The sequence below is a fragment of the Zalophus californianus genome, chromosome 8 (assembly GCF_009762305.2).
Source record: "Zalophus californianus isolate mZalCal1 chromosome 8, mZalCal1.pri.v2, whole genome shotgun sequence".
Classification (NCBI taxonomy): Eukaryota; Metazoa; Chordata; class Mammalia; order Carnivora; family Otariidae; genus Zalophus; species Zalophus californianus.
This window is the reverse complement of record NC_045602.1, coordinates 114,925,491-114,938,988: the sequence shown is the minus strand read 5'-3', so window position 1 is coordinate 114,938,988 and position 13,498 is coordinate 114,925,491. Positions and strand designations below refer to the sequence as shown.

The 13,498-nt window shown below is 44.4% G+C and overlaps 1 protein-coding gene across 1 annotated transcript in view; it reads right to left on the bottom strand.

Moving 5' to 3' along the window:
* CBFA2T2 (CBFA2/RUNX1 partner transcriptional co-repressor 2) overlaps positions 1-10,569 on the bottom strand; it is a 149,977-nt gene extending 139,408 nt beyond the window's left edge. The window contains 1 exon segment of the mRNA XM_027624292.2: positions 10,392-10,569. Within this exon segment, the coding sequence (XP_027480093.2) occupies positions 10,392-10,425 (34 nt within the window). The 5' untranslated portion in view covers positions 10,426-10,569.
* Positions 10,570-13,498: the final 2,929 nt, after the last annotated feature.

Genomic DNA, 13,498 nt, shown 5'->3' with positions numbered 1-13,498 from the left:
ACTAAACAAGTCTTCGTGACCTTTTAAATGTTTAATTATGTAAATACACTGCCAGTCCACAGGCACCTGGGTGGCTCAGTTGGTTAAGAGTCGGCCTTCAGCTCAGGTCATGATCCTGGCGCAGACCTGGGACCAAGGCCCACATGGGGCTCCCTGCTCAGCAGGGAGTCTGCTGCTCCCTCTGTCTGCTGCTCCCCCTGCTTTTGCTCCCTGTTTCTGACAAATAAGTAAATAAAATATAAAAAAGTATTTAAAAAATAAAGATAAAATAAAATCACATTTTTGTACATAAATAAGTAACAGATTATAACCCACTGACTAAGAACCTATATTTATATAAAAAGACAAGAAAACTAAATATGGTATATATCCTGGACTGGATCCTAGACCAGAAAAAAAAATTTTTCCTATAAAGAACATTATTGGAACAAATGGCAATATTCAAAAATTCAAAAGAAGTTTGTATATTAAATAATACTATTATATCAAGACTACTTCTGGATTTTGGTAAGTATATTGTGGTTATATAAGAGAATGTCCTAGTTTACAGAAAATAATACATTATGCTACTTAGGATAAAAAGGTATCGCAGCTGTAACTTACACTAGAAGTTCAGAAAAGTAATCTACAATATAAACAGAAACAGAAAAATTAAGTAAAGTGTTGACATCTGGGGAATCAAGATGAACAAATGGGAATTTGAATACTACTCTTGCAACTTTTTCATAAGTATAAAATTATGGCAAAATACAAACTTAAAAGTACAAAAAATGTTTTTATAATGCAAATCACCATCCTTGAATATTTCTGTGTTTTTCTAAAGCAACTTACAGTATTATGTACCATATTTAAGAAGAGGTAAGAGTATAGTTAAAACCTTACCCAGGGGCACCTGGCTGCCTCAGTTGGTAGAGCAAGAGAACTTCCCCCCAACTTAAGATTTATTTATTTATTTATCTGACAGAGAAGGAGAGTACACAAGCAGGGGGTGCAGCAGGCAGAGGGAAAGGGAGAAGCAGGCTCCCTGATGAGCAGAGACCAGGAGGACTTGGGGCTTGATCTCAGGACTCTGGGATCATGATGTGAACCCAGGCGCCCCATCAAATAAATAAATCTTAAAATAAATTAATTAAATTTAATTGATTAATAAAAACTAAAACAAAAACACTTAGCCAGGGATGCCTGGGTAGCTCAGTTATTCAAGCATCTGCCTTTGGCTCAGCTCATGATCTCAGGGTCCTGGGATCGAGTCCCGCAATGGGCTCCCTGCTCAGGTAAGTCTGCTTTTCTTCCTCTGCCCCTCCTGCTACTCATGCTCTCTCCTCTCTCTCACACAAATATACAAATAAAATCCTAAAAAAAAAAAAAAAAAACAAATCAACAACAACAAAAAATAAACACTTAGCCAGACCAACCCATCAAGGGAAAATTAGGTGAAGCTTAAGACAACTGGAGCAGCGGACCCTAAGCCGCTCTAGGCAGCTAGAGAATGAATGCTGGAGGGAACTAAAACCAACATCACCCTCTTCTCCCATACCTCTCCCTCACCACTCAGAACTTCCCTCTCCTAAACCATCCCTACCTTTACTCTCAGTCATAACGAAGACTTGCTTTATGCCTGCCTTTTCTCCCTGTAAGGTTGGCTCCACTTCTCTAGAGGGAAACAAAGGCATAATCACTTTCTCAATATTAAGGACCAAAAAACCTTGGCACATTTTTGGGAGAAATGTTACTAGTATTTAAGTTTTTATAGAGAGGGGAGGCAGAGGGCAGGCAGTGGTAAGGATATAAACTAGCTAAAAAATACACAGGAAGGGGGCGCCTGGGTGGCTCAGTTGGTTGAGCGACTGCCTTCGGCTCAGGTCATGATCCTGGAGTCTCGGGATCGAGTCCCGCATTGGGCTCCCTGCTCGGCAGGGAGTCTGCTTCTCCCTCTGACCCTCTCCCTTCTCATGTTCTCTCTCTATCTCATTCTCTCTCTCAAATAAACAAATAATCTTTAAAAAAAAATAAAAGATAAAAATCTTAAAAAAAAAAAATACATGGGAGGGATGCCTGGGTGGCTCAATCAGTTAAGTGTCTGTCTTCAGCTCAGATCATGATCCCAGGGCCCTAGGATCGAGGCCCGCACCGGACTCCTTGCTCAACAGGGAGCCTGCTTCTCCCTCTGCTTGTGCTTGCTCGCTCGTACTCTATCTCTGGCAAATAAATAAAATCTTAAAAAAAATAAAAATAGAAAATAAAAAATACATGGGAATTAGAGATAACTATTGATTAGTGTAGTTCTAGGGATATAAGGTAAAAATGAATAAATCTGTGCTGTTCAATGTCTGTTCTCATGTGGATTCAAAAAATTAAAAGCAAGCATGACCTCTGCATGGAGATGGCTAAGTTAACAAAGAAATAAGGGAAACATTTGTAAGAGAGGAAAAGATCAAAGTAGCGTGTCAAGGGAGCTGTGCTATGCCTGGTATTAACATCTCACTTGAGCTGCTGAAGAGGTCAGATTACATATTTGTCGCCATCAGCTAATTTAATTGAAAGGTCTAGCCAACTCCAAAGCTATAAATTCAGACAGAAGGATACCTAGCTCTGGGTTATTCTAAATTTTACTTTGATTATCTGCATTTAATTAAGGAATACAAAACAGAAAAGTAGAATCAAATCTTCAAGAGCCACATTCCAAACTAAAGGTTCACTTCGTTAAGTCCATATACTATATTGGATGATCCATATTTGACAGCTCCTCACAGGGCCATGCAAAATTAATCTGGACATTTCCTGGGCTTTTGATGTTCACTGCCATCATCTGTTTCACTGCTAAGATCAGGAAACATATGGGATGAATTGGTAAACGATGCTGAGAGTTTCTGTTGCTTTTTTTTTAATTCATCTCTAAAGCTAATTCAGGATACCTCTGAACAAGACCAAGATCTAGTACAGTAGTGGTCTCTAAATTATATTCCAATTCCTAGGACATTTTTTTTTAAAGATTTTATTTGACAGAGAGAGAAAGACAGCGAGAGAGGGAACACAAGCAGGGGGAGTGGGAGAGGGAGAAGCAGGCTCCCGGCAGAGCAGGGAACCCAACGTGGGGCTCGATCCGAGGACCCTGAGATCATGACCCGAGCTGAAGGCAGATGCTTAACGACTGAGCCACCCAGGCCCCCCTAGGACATTTTTTTTTTTTTAAACAAGAGATGTTAAGGGCGCCTGGGTGGCTCAGTCGTTGAGCATCTGCCTTTGGCTCAGGTCATGGTCCCAGGGTCCTGGGATCGAGCCCGACATCGGGCTCCCTGCTTGGCAGGGGGCCTGCTTCTCCCTCTCCCACTCCCTCTGCTTGTGTTCCCTCTCTCGCTGTGTCTCTGTCAAATGAATGAATGAAATCTTAAAAAAAAAAAAAAAAAAGATGTTAGAGGAATAAAGTTCCTTAAGAAAGATGGGAAATCAAGTAACTTCAGGGGAACACCAGGGTCCAAGGAACACATGTCTAAAAACCTCTAGTCTAGTCAGTAAAAAGAAGCCATGTGATAGTAAAAAACAGTGGGTTTTGGACTTAGGTCTCAATGGAAAATGAACTCAACACCAGGACTGAACTAAGTCTGAATAGTGCATCTGCTACTGATTAACTGTGTGACCTTGGGCAATTTAAGTGCTCTGAGCCTTACTTCCTCATCAAACAGAGATACTAACTCCCTCCCAAGGTTGTTCCAAGAATTACATGAGATGACATACATGAAAAACGCCCAGCAGAAAACCTAGCAAAGACCCCCTTTTTAAAGAATTCAACTGGACTTAAAATCTGATTCAGTTGACACATCTGCAATGGACTCATTTCACAAGTTTAATTTATGGTACCCCAGCCCCTATAATTCCAGGTAGCCTCAAGGCCTTCAAGGGGCCAGAGAAAGAAACCAGAGACAGGCAAAAACAGCCATAATACAACCCAGAGACAGGATCTGTCACATGTACATATACTAGCTCATATTGCACATGGGGTCAGTCAGTACAGCAAGAGTGTGGCCCCTCTTCTTGGTAATCTTACCAAAGCAGAAACAACAACCAGGGAGAGATTGTCCCTCATTAAGCCTTCAAGCTTTCACAAATTTGAAGTAAATCTTTACAATTCAGTGACTGCTTTCTATAATATGAGGTTCAAAACAATACTCTAAAACTAAGGAGTGAGGGGCGCCTGGGTGGCTCAGTTGGTTAAGCAACTGCCTTCGGCTCAGGGTCCTGGAGTTCCAGGATCAAGTCCCGCATTGGACTCCCTGCTTGAGCAGGGAGTCTGCTTCTCCCTCTGACCCTCCCCTCTCTCATGCTCTCTATCTCATTCTCTCTCAAATAAATAAATAAAATCTTTAAATAAAAAATAAAAAAATAAAACTAAGGAGTAAGGATAAAACTGGCAGGTGAGAAATCTTTTTTCCACACCTCTTTCCTCCCAGTTTTTCCTTATCCTGGAAGAGGTATGAACTTAGTGAATTAACTCATCTTGATCCTAGTGCTGCATTCATTTATTGTACACCATCTTTTAAATGATCTTTTCTGCCTAAAAGCATTCACTAAATTCAAATAACTAATCATAAAGTCTAGATCTGCATGTTCCACAACAGGCTTAATACTCAAGAACAAGCGTAAAGTTGATATATAGGAAAGCCAATGGGTTCCAAACCAGCACAAATGCATTCAACAGTCAAAGATGAAGACAAAACTCATTACAAGTATCCAAAATGTGATTCAATTTAATAAGTCCCAATTCTCAAAATAACCAGTCAATAATCCTCAAAACAGCTAAAATCAAAGAATAACTTTTTGTTTTTTAAAGTTTTTATTCAGTCATTTGACATAGAGAGAGCAAGAGAGGGAACACAAGCAGGGGGAATGGGAGAGGGAAAAGCAGGCTTCCCGCGGAGCAGGGAGCCTGATGTGGGCTCAATCCCAGGACCCCAGGATCATGACCTGAGCCGAACCTAACGAATGAGCCACCCAGGTGCCCCTGTTTTGTTTTAAGTGGGCTCCATGCCCAACGTGGGGCTTGAATTCAGGACCCTGCGATAAAGGGTCGTACACTCTAGTGACTAAGCCAGCCAGGTGTCCAGATAACTTTGTTACTGACAGGAAAACTTATACCCAATTCTACACAAGAACTCACTGAAGTATCAACTTTAAATTAACATGCAGATAGCAAGTGACTGAGTAATTAAAGTTTTGTAGCAATATTATTACTCTCAAAGCCTTCAGCTCACTTCACACTGCTCTGTCATGGGGTAGAGGTGGGAGATGCGATTGGGTATATACAACATGAGGCAACAAAGGATCTAAACATCTCCCTCAAAGAGGGGAGAAACAACCAGAAAAAGTTCTGTAGTGCAGTAGTATTTAGATATCTGTAAGAACTGCTTCCCTTCCCTTATAAATGCTATATTCTGAGAACTTAGATGACCTTTCAAATATAGGAACTTCACAGTATCAGAGTACAGAAATGAGGGTTTGATTTTCCCATTCATTGATGGTCAACACATTTTTTTTGAAGATCTTATTGTCAGAGCGAGAGAGCACAAGCAGGGGGAGCAGCAAGCAGAGGGAGAAGCAGGTTCCCCGCCGAGTAAGGAGCCCAATGCAGGACTCAATCCCAGGACCCTGGATCATGACTGGAGCAGAAGGCAGCCGCTTAACTGACTGAGCCACCCAGGCATCCCGGTCAACACTTTTTTAAGGTGATCTCTATGCCCAAAGTGGAGCTCGAACTCAACACCCTGAGATCAAGTCACATGCTCTACCAAGTGAGCCAGGCAGGTGCCCCGAAGGTCAACTTTAAGATTTTTTTTTTTTTTTAAGTAATCTCTCCATCCAACATGGGGCTCAAACCTACAACCCTGAAATCAAGAGTCACATGCAACCAAGCCAGCCAGGTGCCCCAGTCAGCTCATTTTAAGTTAACAGCTACCTCAATGTTAAGAGCTCAGGCTCTGCTGTCAGATCTAGATTTTAATCTGGGCTTTGTCATTTATTAGTTCTATAACACCTGAGTCAATTTCATAATTTATAAAATCAGGATATATACCTACCTAGAAGACTGGAGGATTAAAAGGCAAAAGGTAAATGCATGATATCTAGCCCAAAATAAACATTCACTATGAAGTTATTACTAGGCAGGAATTATCCTCATTTACAGATTAAACAGTCTCAGAAGTTGAAAAACTTCCCAGAACTGGGCCTTAAACCCAACGTCGGCCTGCAAATTCTTTTTCTTTTTTTTTAAAGATTTTATTTATTTATTTGAGAGAGAGAATGAGGTAGAGAGAGAGCATGAGAGGGGAGAGGGTCAGAGGGAGAAGCAGACTCCCTGCCGAGCAGGGAGCCCAATGCAGGACCCGATCCCGGGACTCCAGGATCATGACCTGAGCCGAAGGCAGTCGCTTAACCAACTGAGCTACCCAGGCGCCCCAAAACTCACCCCTTTTGAATAGTAATGCACAGGGCCCATCTGCCATATCTGTAATCAAGCTGTTCACTAGTAAGTATGGTCATTTACCATTTTACTTGTAACTGTTCAGAATTCTTTGAAGGGCCAATGGCATATACATTTCTCCATGTTTAAGGACTTCCCACTTACCCTGTTAAGGCAAATAAGATCAAAAACATGCAGATACTATAACTATTAAGGAGCTTACATTTAGGAGTTCATATTCCTAGATAATCAAGAAGGCAGAATGAGGTAAGTGTCATGAAAGAAAAGAGCTGCAGTGGGCGCCTGGGTGGCTCAGTTGGTTAAGCGACTGCCTTCGGCTCAGGTCATGATCCTGGAGTCCCGGGATCGAGTCCCGCATCGGGCTCCCTGCTCAGCAGGGAGTCTGCTTCTCCCTCTGACCCTCTTCCCTCTTGTGCTATCTCTCATTCTCTCTCAAACAAATAAATAAAATCTTTAAAAAAAAAAAAAAAAAAAGAAAAGAGCTGCAGTGCTGTGAAACATTCTGGAATAGGCTTCCTTGCCCATCTGGCCCGTGCCAGGAACAACTCCAGCCAGAACTCACTAACAAGGTATACAAGCTTTAATCAGGTTCCCTGCAGGTCCAAATCTGGAGAACTACACACTAAGCCCTCAAGCGAATCCAAGTATCTGCTCGGTACCTAAAGAGGTCCACCATTCCTCCTCCTGAGAAAATCCCCTCTCCCTCTTAGGCCTGGTTCAAATGTCACCTCCTTTCCTAAACCTTACTTGGACCTTCAAAGAACAATTAGTTATTCTTACCCTGTATTCCCAAAAGACTTTGCTTCCAGCACTTAAAGCACTTTATTATTATCTATGCAAGAGTGCAGGGCCGCTACATCGTAAGTCTTCCTTGTATCCTCAGGCACAAAATATTGGGTCAAGCACAGTATAAGTACTCTACATATATTATATACATTATTATATACACATTATCAATCATCACAAAACTGTAAATGGGGCAGACTCTCATCAACTCAATTTTAACAGATGAGGAAAATAAAGTGCCCAGAAAGGTTGAATACTGTGCCCAAAGTCTCAAAGTTAACAGGACTGGAACCCAAGATTTCAACCTAGGCACAACTCCAGAAGTGAATCCTAATAGACCTCATGGGTTGAAAAGGTCCCACTAAAAGTAAATGGTCCCCACCCCCAATATGCAGTTATTATTCACACCAGGGTATGAAAAGACAATACTGAGCGCCTGGGTGGCTCAGTTGGTTAAGCGACTGCCTTCGGCTCAGGTCATGATCCTGGAGTCCCAGGATCGAGTCCCGCATCGGGCTCCCTGCTGCTCAGCGGGGAAACGTCTCCCCCTGACCCTCCCCCCTCATGTGCCCCCCCTCCCTCGCTCTCTCAAATAAATAAATAAAATCTTTAAAAAAAAAAAAAGACAAGACAATACTGGAACTTCTTATATTTGTTTTAGTTCATCCTTTGCAAAACGTCCATTTTTGCATGTTATAAAATGTACATAACATAGACTACAGTTACCACTGTGATAGTAACTTAAAAAATACACATGCGTGCACACTCAACCCTATCTACTGTTCTTATACTAAAAACATTTGAAGCCAATGCTGTAGACGACTTCCCCCAAGGACTGTGAGCTCCTCCACTCTCTGCCCAGCACTTCAGTTAAACACATTAACCAATCAAGACTATAGGTAAGCTCCAAGAGGCAAGAATCTGCTTTATTCATCTTTGTAAGCCCTACAATAGCACAGGGCCTGGTGCTTAGCAGATGGTCAATGCTGAATCTAACTGTATCATGGAAACGTCACTGAAAAAATCCTCTCAATATTTTAATGCAACATACTATATATGCCTCCAGATTAAAAGAAAAAGGGTACTAAGCATGCTAAAAATGTAATATAAAATTCTATTAGGAACACTAAAATAAATAAATAAATCTGTTACATAACAGAACCAAAAACTGTACTTTGGGGGTATATTTTAAACCAAAAATTGCATAAAACAGATTTGGACATAAAAAACCTGAGTTTAAAAGTCCTTTCTTTTGAGGTGCCTGGGTGGCTCAGTCGTTAAGCATCTGCCTTTGGTTCAGGGCATGATCCCAGGGTCCTGGGATCGAGCCCAGCATCGGGCTCCCTGCTCTGCGGGAAGCCTGCTTCTCCCTCTCCCACTCCCCCTGCTTGTGTTCCCTCTCTCGCTGTGTCTCTCTCTGTCAAATAAATAAAATCTTTAAAAAAAGAAAGTTCTTTCTTTTACAGAGATGGTGCACCTTAGACCTAAAGGGTTACCCCTGCCTCTCTTTTGTTAGAAGCTCCAAGAGGAAAGGCTCAAAATATCAAAAGCAGCAACTGCAGGCTTGATATGAAGAGGCATTGCTGGATGCACCTACTTTGCATTTCTTCAATCCAACTTTTAATGAGTGTCAAAGAAGAAAGGCCAGGTAAAGCCTCCCTTTTTTTTTTTTAATTTTACTTGTGCAAATTTATTTATTATTTATTTTTAAGATTTCATTTATTCATTTGAGAGAGACACACAGCGAGAGCGGGAACACAAGCAGGGGGAGTGGGAGAAGGAGAAGCAGGCTTCCGCGGAGCAGGGAGCCCGATGCGGGGCTCGATCCCAGGACCCTGGGACCACGACCCGAGCCAAAGGCAGACGCTCAACGACTGAGCCACCCAGGCGCCCTAAAGCCTCCCTTTTATATGAAAGCCTGAGGGCTCTGAGGCTAGATCAGTGTTCCTCAGTTTCATCTGCTGCAAAATGGGCATATTCAAATACTAAACTCTTATTTACACTATCACCAGGATTAAATGAAGAGAAAACAAGCGAAATGGTCTTGTTTCCTCATTTACTTTGTCTCCCCCCCCCTCCCCAAACCAAACTCAAAGACTGAGTTTGGCCTATCCATTTTTTTGGCTATATCCCCAGGGTCGAGAATGGTACTTTTTACTTAATAAATAATTTAATAAATACTGAATGAATAGAATACAAAATGCCTGCTGCTCAAAAATTGTTGACTATGACTGTCATTGTAACAAGAAACAATTAAAATTTTATTGTTGTTATTAAGAGATACCACCCCCCTCCCCAAGGATCTCAAAATTCTAGGAGGAACACTAGACAAATGCGGGAATAAAGAAATGGAGGTAAGAAAAACAACTGGATCATAAAGCAGGGCTAACCGAAGACAACATCTTAAACAAATACACAACCAGAGCCCATTTTCGGGCTTTTCCGAGGGAGGTTCAACCCGAATGAGGTTTATCAGCGATTCCAGTAATTACAGTTTTCACGCTTCTGTATGTCCCAGTTTGTGCCAAGCATTCTACTGGCCCCACAAAACCCAAGAACCCTGGCGGGGGATATGGGGGTGGAAATGCTCTTCACACCCCCATTTTGCAGAAGGAACTGAGGCTCCGAAAGACCCAAGGTCACATCCCCTAAGCAGGGGAGCCAGAATATGAACCCAGGCAGTCTGACCCCTGAGCCTGCACTCAACAGGCCCCCTCAAAGAGGCCATCCTCGCCTCCTCCACAATCCACCACACACCCCTTGAAATTGGGCGTGTGTAATACTTCCCCAGGAGCCGGACTTAGTGACCCCAGCGCCGGGAGAACAAAACAATCCTTGTCCGCCGGTAAATCGGATGGACGCCGGCCGGGCCTGGGCTCCGAGGCCGCGGTCCCCACAGCTTCGCTCACATCGCTAGCCCCGAGCCCTCCGGCGGGCGCATGAAGCTCCCGGACGGTCTCGAGAACGCGGGAAGGCCCGACCCGCCGCGTGACCTTGGATCCGCCGCCTGCTTCAGGCCTCAGTTTCCCCAACCCCGCCTCGCACCGAGGGCCTCTCAGGAGCCCGCGCCTGTGGAGCAGAAGGCCCCTCACACGCCCCCCTCAGCCTCCCGCCTTCCCGCCCTGCTTACGCTGGAAGGCGGCCGCTCCAGGGACGCCCACCATCGCCAAGGGCCTCCGCCGTGCACCGCCTGCCTCCACCCGCGGCCCGGGCCGCTCGCAGGCGCCGCCGCGGGACTTGAAGCCGCGACGCTCGACAGCCCCAGCACCGCCGCTGCAGCCGCCCCCAACGCCACCGTTAGGCCGCGCGCCGCCCCGCCCCCCGGTTGGCTCCGCCCCGCCCGCCGGGCACGCCCCCGCCGCGCGCCCTCGCCCGCCGGACAAACGCACGCGGAAGCCCGGCCCCAAGGCCTGCTCCAGCTAAGCCCCGCCCCCTGACCTGCCACGCCCCTTCCGCGCGAACCTGAGGCCCTATCCAGGCGCATCCAGCTTCTCAGACCCGCCCCTCCTGTGTCACGCGCGCCCATCACGCGCCAGGCCCACGCGTCTGGCGCTGGGCTTCCGGCTGTGGCCGGGGCAGGAACCCAGGCCTAGAGGAGGAGGTAAGGCCCTAGAGGGTGGAGCTTAGCGGGGGAGGGGACAGCGCTGCACCTGAGTTCTCCAGGTTAGGGCTTGGTCGCCCAAACCGTGTCGTTGGGTAAGTCACTTCCCCCTTTTAGCCTACCCTGTGCCAAATGTCTAAAATGTCGTCATCATGGTATTGATAACAGTTATCATTTCTATTACTGAGCTCTTTATCATTTTCAGGTGTTTACATACACTCATCCATTTAATCCTCACAATGAGGGAGAGAGGTCTTATTTTCCCTTTTTTATACATGCAGAAAGGGCTTTCCCACTAACCAACTTGCCCACTGCTTACTGTTAACATGAAGCAGAGATGGGATTGGAACCTAGAAACTTCAGACTTCAGACCCAGTGCTTTGAGCTACTCTGAACTATTCTGCCTCCCAAAGACTCAAAAACAAGAATTAAAATTAAAACGAGATCAAAAATCACAAACTTCAGGGCATTTGGCTGGCTCAGTTAGAGCATGCAACCTTGATCTCAGGGTCATGAGTCCAAGCGCCGTATTGGGCATGGAGCCTATTTTAAAAATAAATACATAAATAGGGGCGCCTGAGTGGCTCAGTCGTTGAGCGTCTGCCTTGGGGTCAGGAAATGATCCCAGGTTTCTGGGATCGAGCCCCGCATCATGGCTCCCGGCTCTGCGGGAAGCCTGCTTCTCCCTTTCACACTCCCCCTGCTTGTGTTCCCTCTCTGCTGTGTCTGTCTCTGTCAAATAAATAAATAAAATCTTTAAAAAATAAAAATAGGGGCGCCTGGGTGGCTCAGTCGGTTAAGGGGCTGCCTTCAGCTCAGGTCATGATCCTGGGGTACTGGGATCGAGCCCCACGTCCGGCTCCCTGCTCGGCGGAGAGCCTGCTTCTCCCTCTCCCTGAGCCTGCTTCTCCCTCTCCCTCTGCCTGCCACTCTGCCTACTTGTGCTCTTTCTCTCTGTTAAATAAATAAAATCTTTAAAAAAAAAATTAAAGGGCGCCTGGGTGGCTGGCTCAGTTGGTTGAGCGACTTCCTTCCGCCCAGGTCATGATCCTGGAGTCCTGGAATCGAGTCCCACATCCGGCTCCCCGCTCGGCGGAGAGTCTGCTTCTCCCTCTGACCCTCTTCCCTCTCATGCTCTCTGTCTCTCATTCTCTCTCTCTCTCAAATAAATAAATAAAATCTTAAAAAAAATAAAATAATTTTAAAAGTTTAAAAAATAAAAATAAATACATAAATAAAAATAAATTTTAAAAAAATTCCAAACTCCTCTATATACAAAAACACAATAAAGTTCTTTTAACTTTGCTTTCTTTTATAAGCAGAAGACAGGGATAAAATATCTGCAACATATTCAACAAAGGATCAATATTCACAGTAAATAGGGCACCTGGGAGGCTGTTGGTTGAGCGTCTGCCTTCAGCTGGGGTCATGATCCCAGGGTCCAGGGATAGAGCCCCACATCAAGCTCCCTGCTCCAAAGGGGAGCCTACTTCTCCCTCTCCCTCTGTTACTCCTCCTGCTTGTTCTCTCTCTCTCTCTCTCTCTGTCAAATAAAATCTAAAATATATATATTCAGGGCGCCTGGGTGGCTCAGTTGGTTAAGCGACTGCCTTCGGCTCAGGTCATGATCCTGGAGTCCCGGGATCGAGTCCCACATCGGGCTCCCTGCTCGGCGGGGAGTCTGCTCCTCCCTCTGGCCCTCTTCCCTCTCGTGCTCTCTATCTCTCATTCTCTCTCTCTCAAATAAATAAATAAAATCTTTAGAAAAAAAATAAAATAAAATATATATATTCAAAATAAATAAAGAACACCTATAAACAAATAAGAAAAAATAATTTAATGGAAAATGAATGGAGGGGGTGCCTGGGTGGCTCAGTCGGTTGAGCGACTTCCTTCGGCTCAGATCATGATGCTGGTTCCAGGATTGAGTCTGGCATCAGCTCCCTGCTCAGCGGGGAGTCTGCTTCTCCCTCTGACCCTCTTCCCTCTCGTGCTCTCTATCTCTCATTCCCTCTGTCTCTCAAATAAATAAATAAAATCTTAAAAAATAACCAGATAAAAATGTATTAAAATCTTTAAAAATAAATAAATTTAAAAAGAATAATAAAAAAATGAAAAATCTAAAAAAGAGAAAGAAATGCTTACTGATTTAAGTCTGGGAGAAAGCAAGGAAGAAGGGAAGATAATTAACTGCCTAAGATCATATACTGTAAATTGGTTGCCCAGCCAAAGAGGCTGCACAAAAATGTCTTGCCACCATGTTCGGCCCAACAAGCATGAATTCATTCATCAAACATTTAGTGAGAAACTAGCCCCTAATTCAGTGGTTCTCAAAATCATTTGAAGGAAGAAACTGATTTAGAAACTCATACTCAGGGCGCCTGAGTGGCTCAGTCAGTTAAGCCATTAAGTGTCTGCCTTCGACTCAGGTCTTGATCTCAGGGTCCTGGGATCAAGCCCACATCCAGCTCTCTGCTCAGCGGGCAGCCTGCTTCTCCCTCTCTCTCTCTCTCTCTCTCTCTGTCAAATGAATAAATAAAATCTTAAAAAAAAAAAATAGAAACTCATACTCACAGACCCTGCTGATCAGGAACATCCCAGGCCTAGAACCACAAATGGGTTGCCCTCTGGAGGTG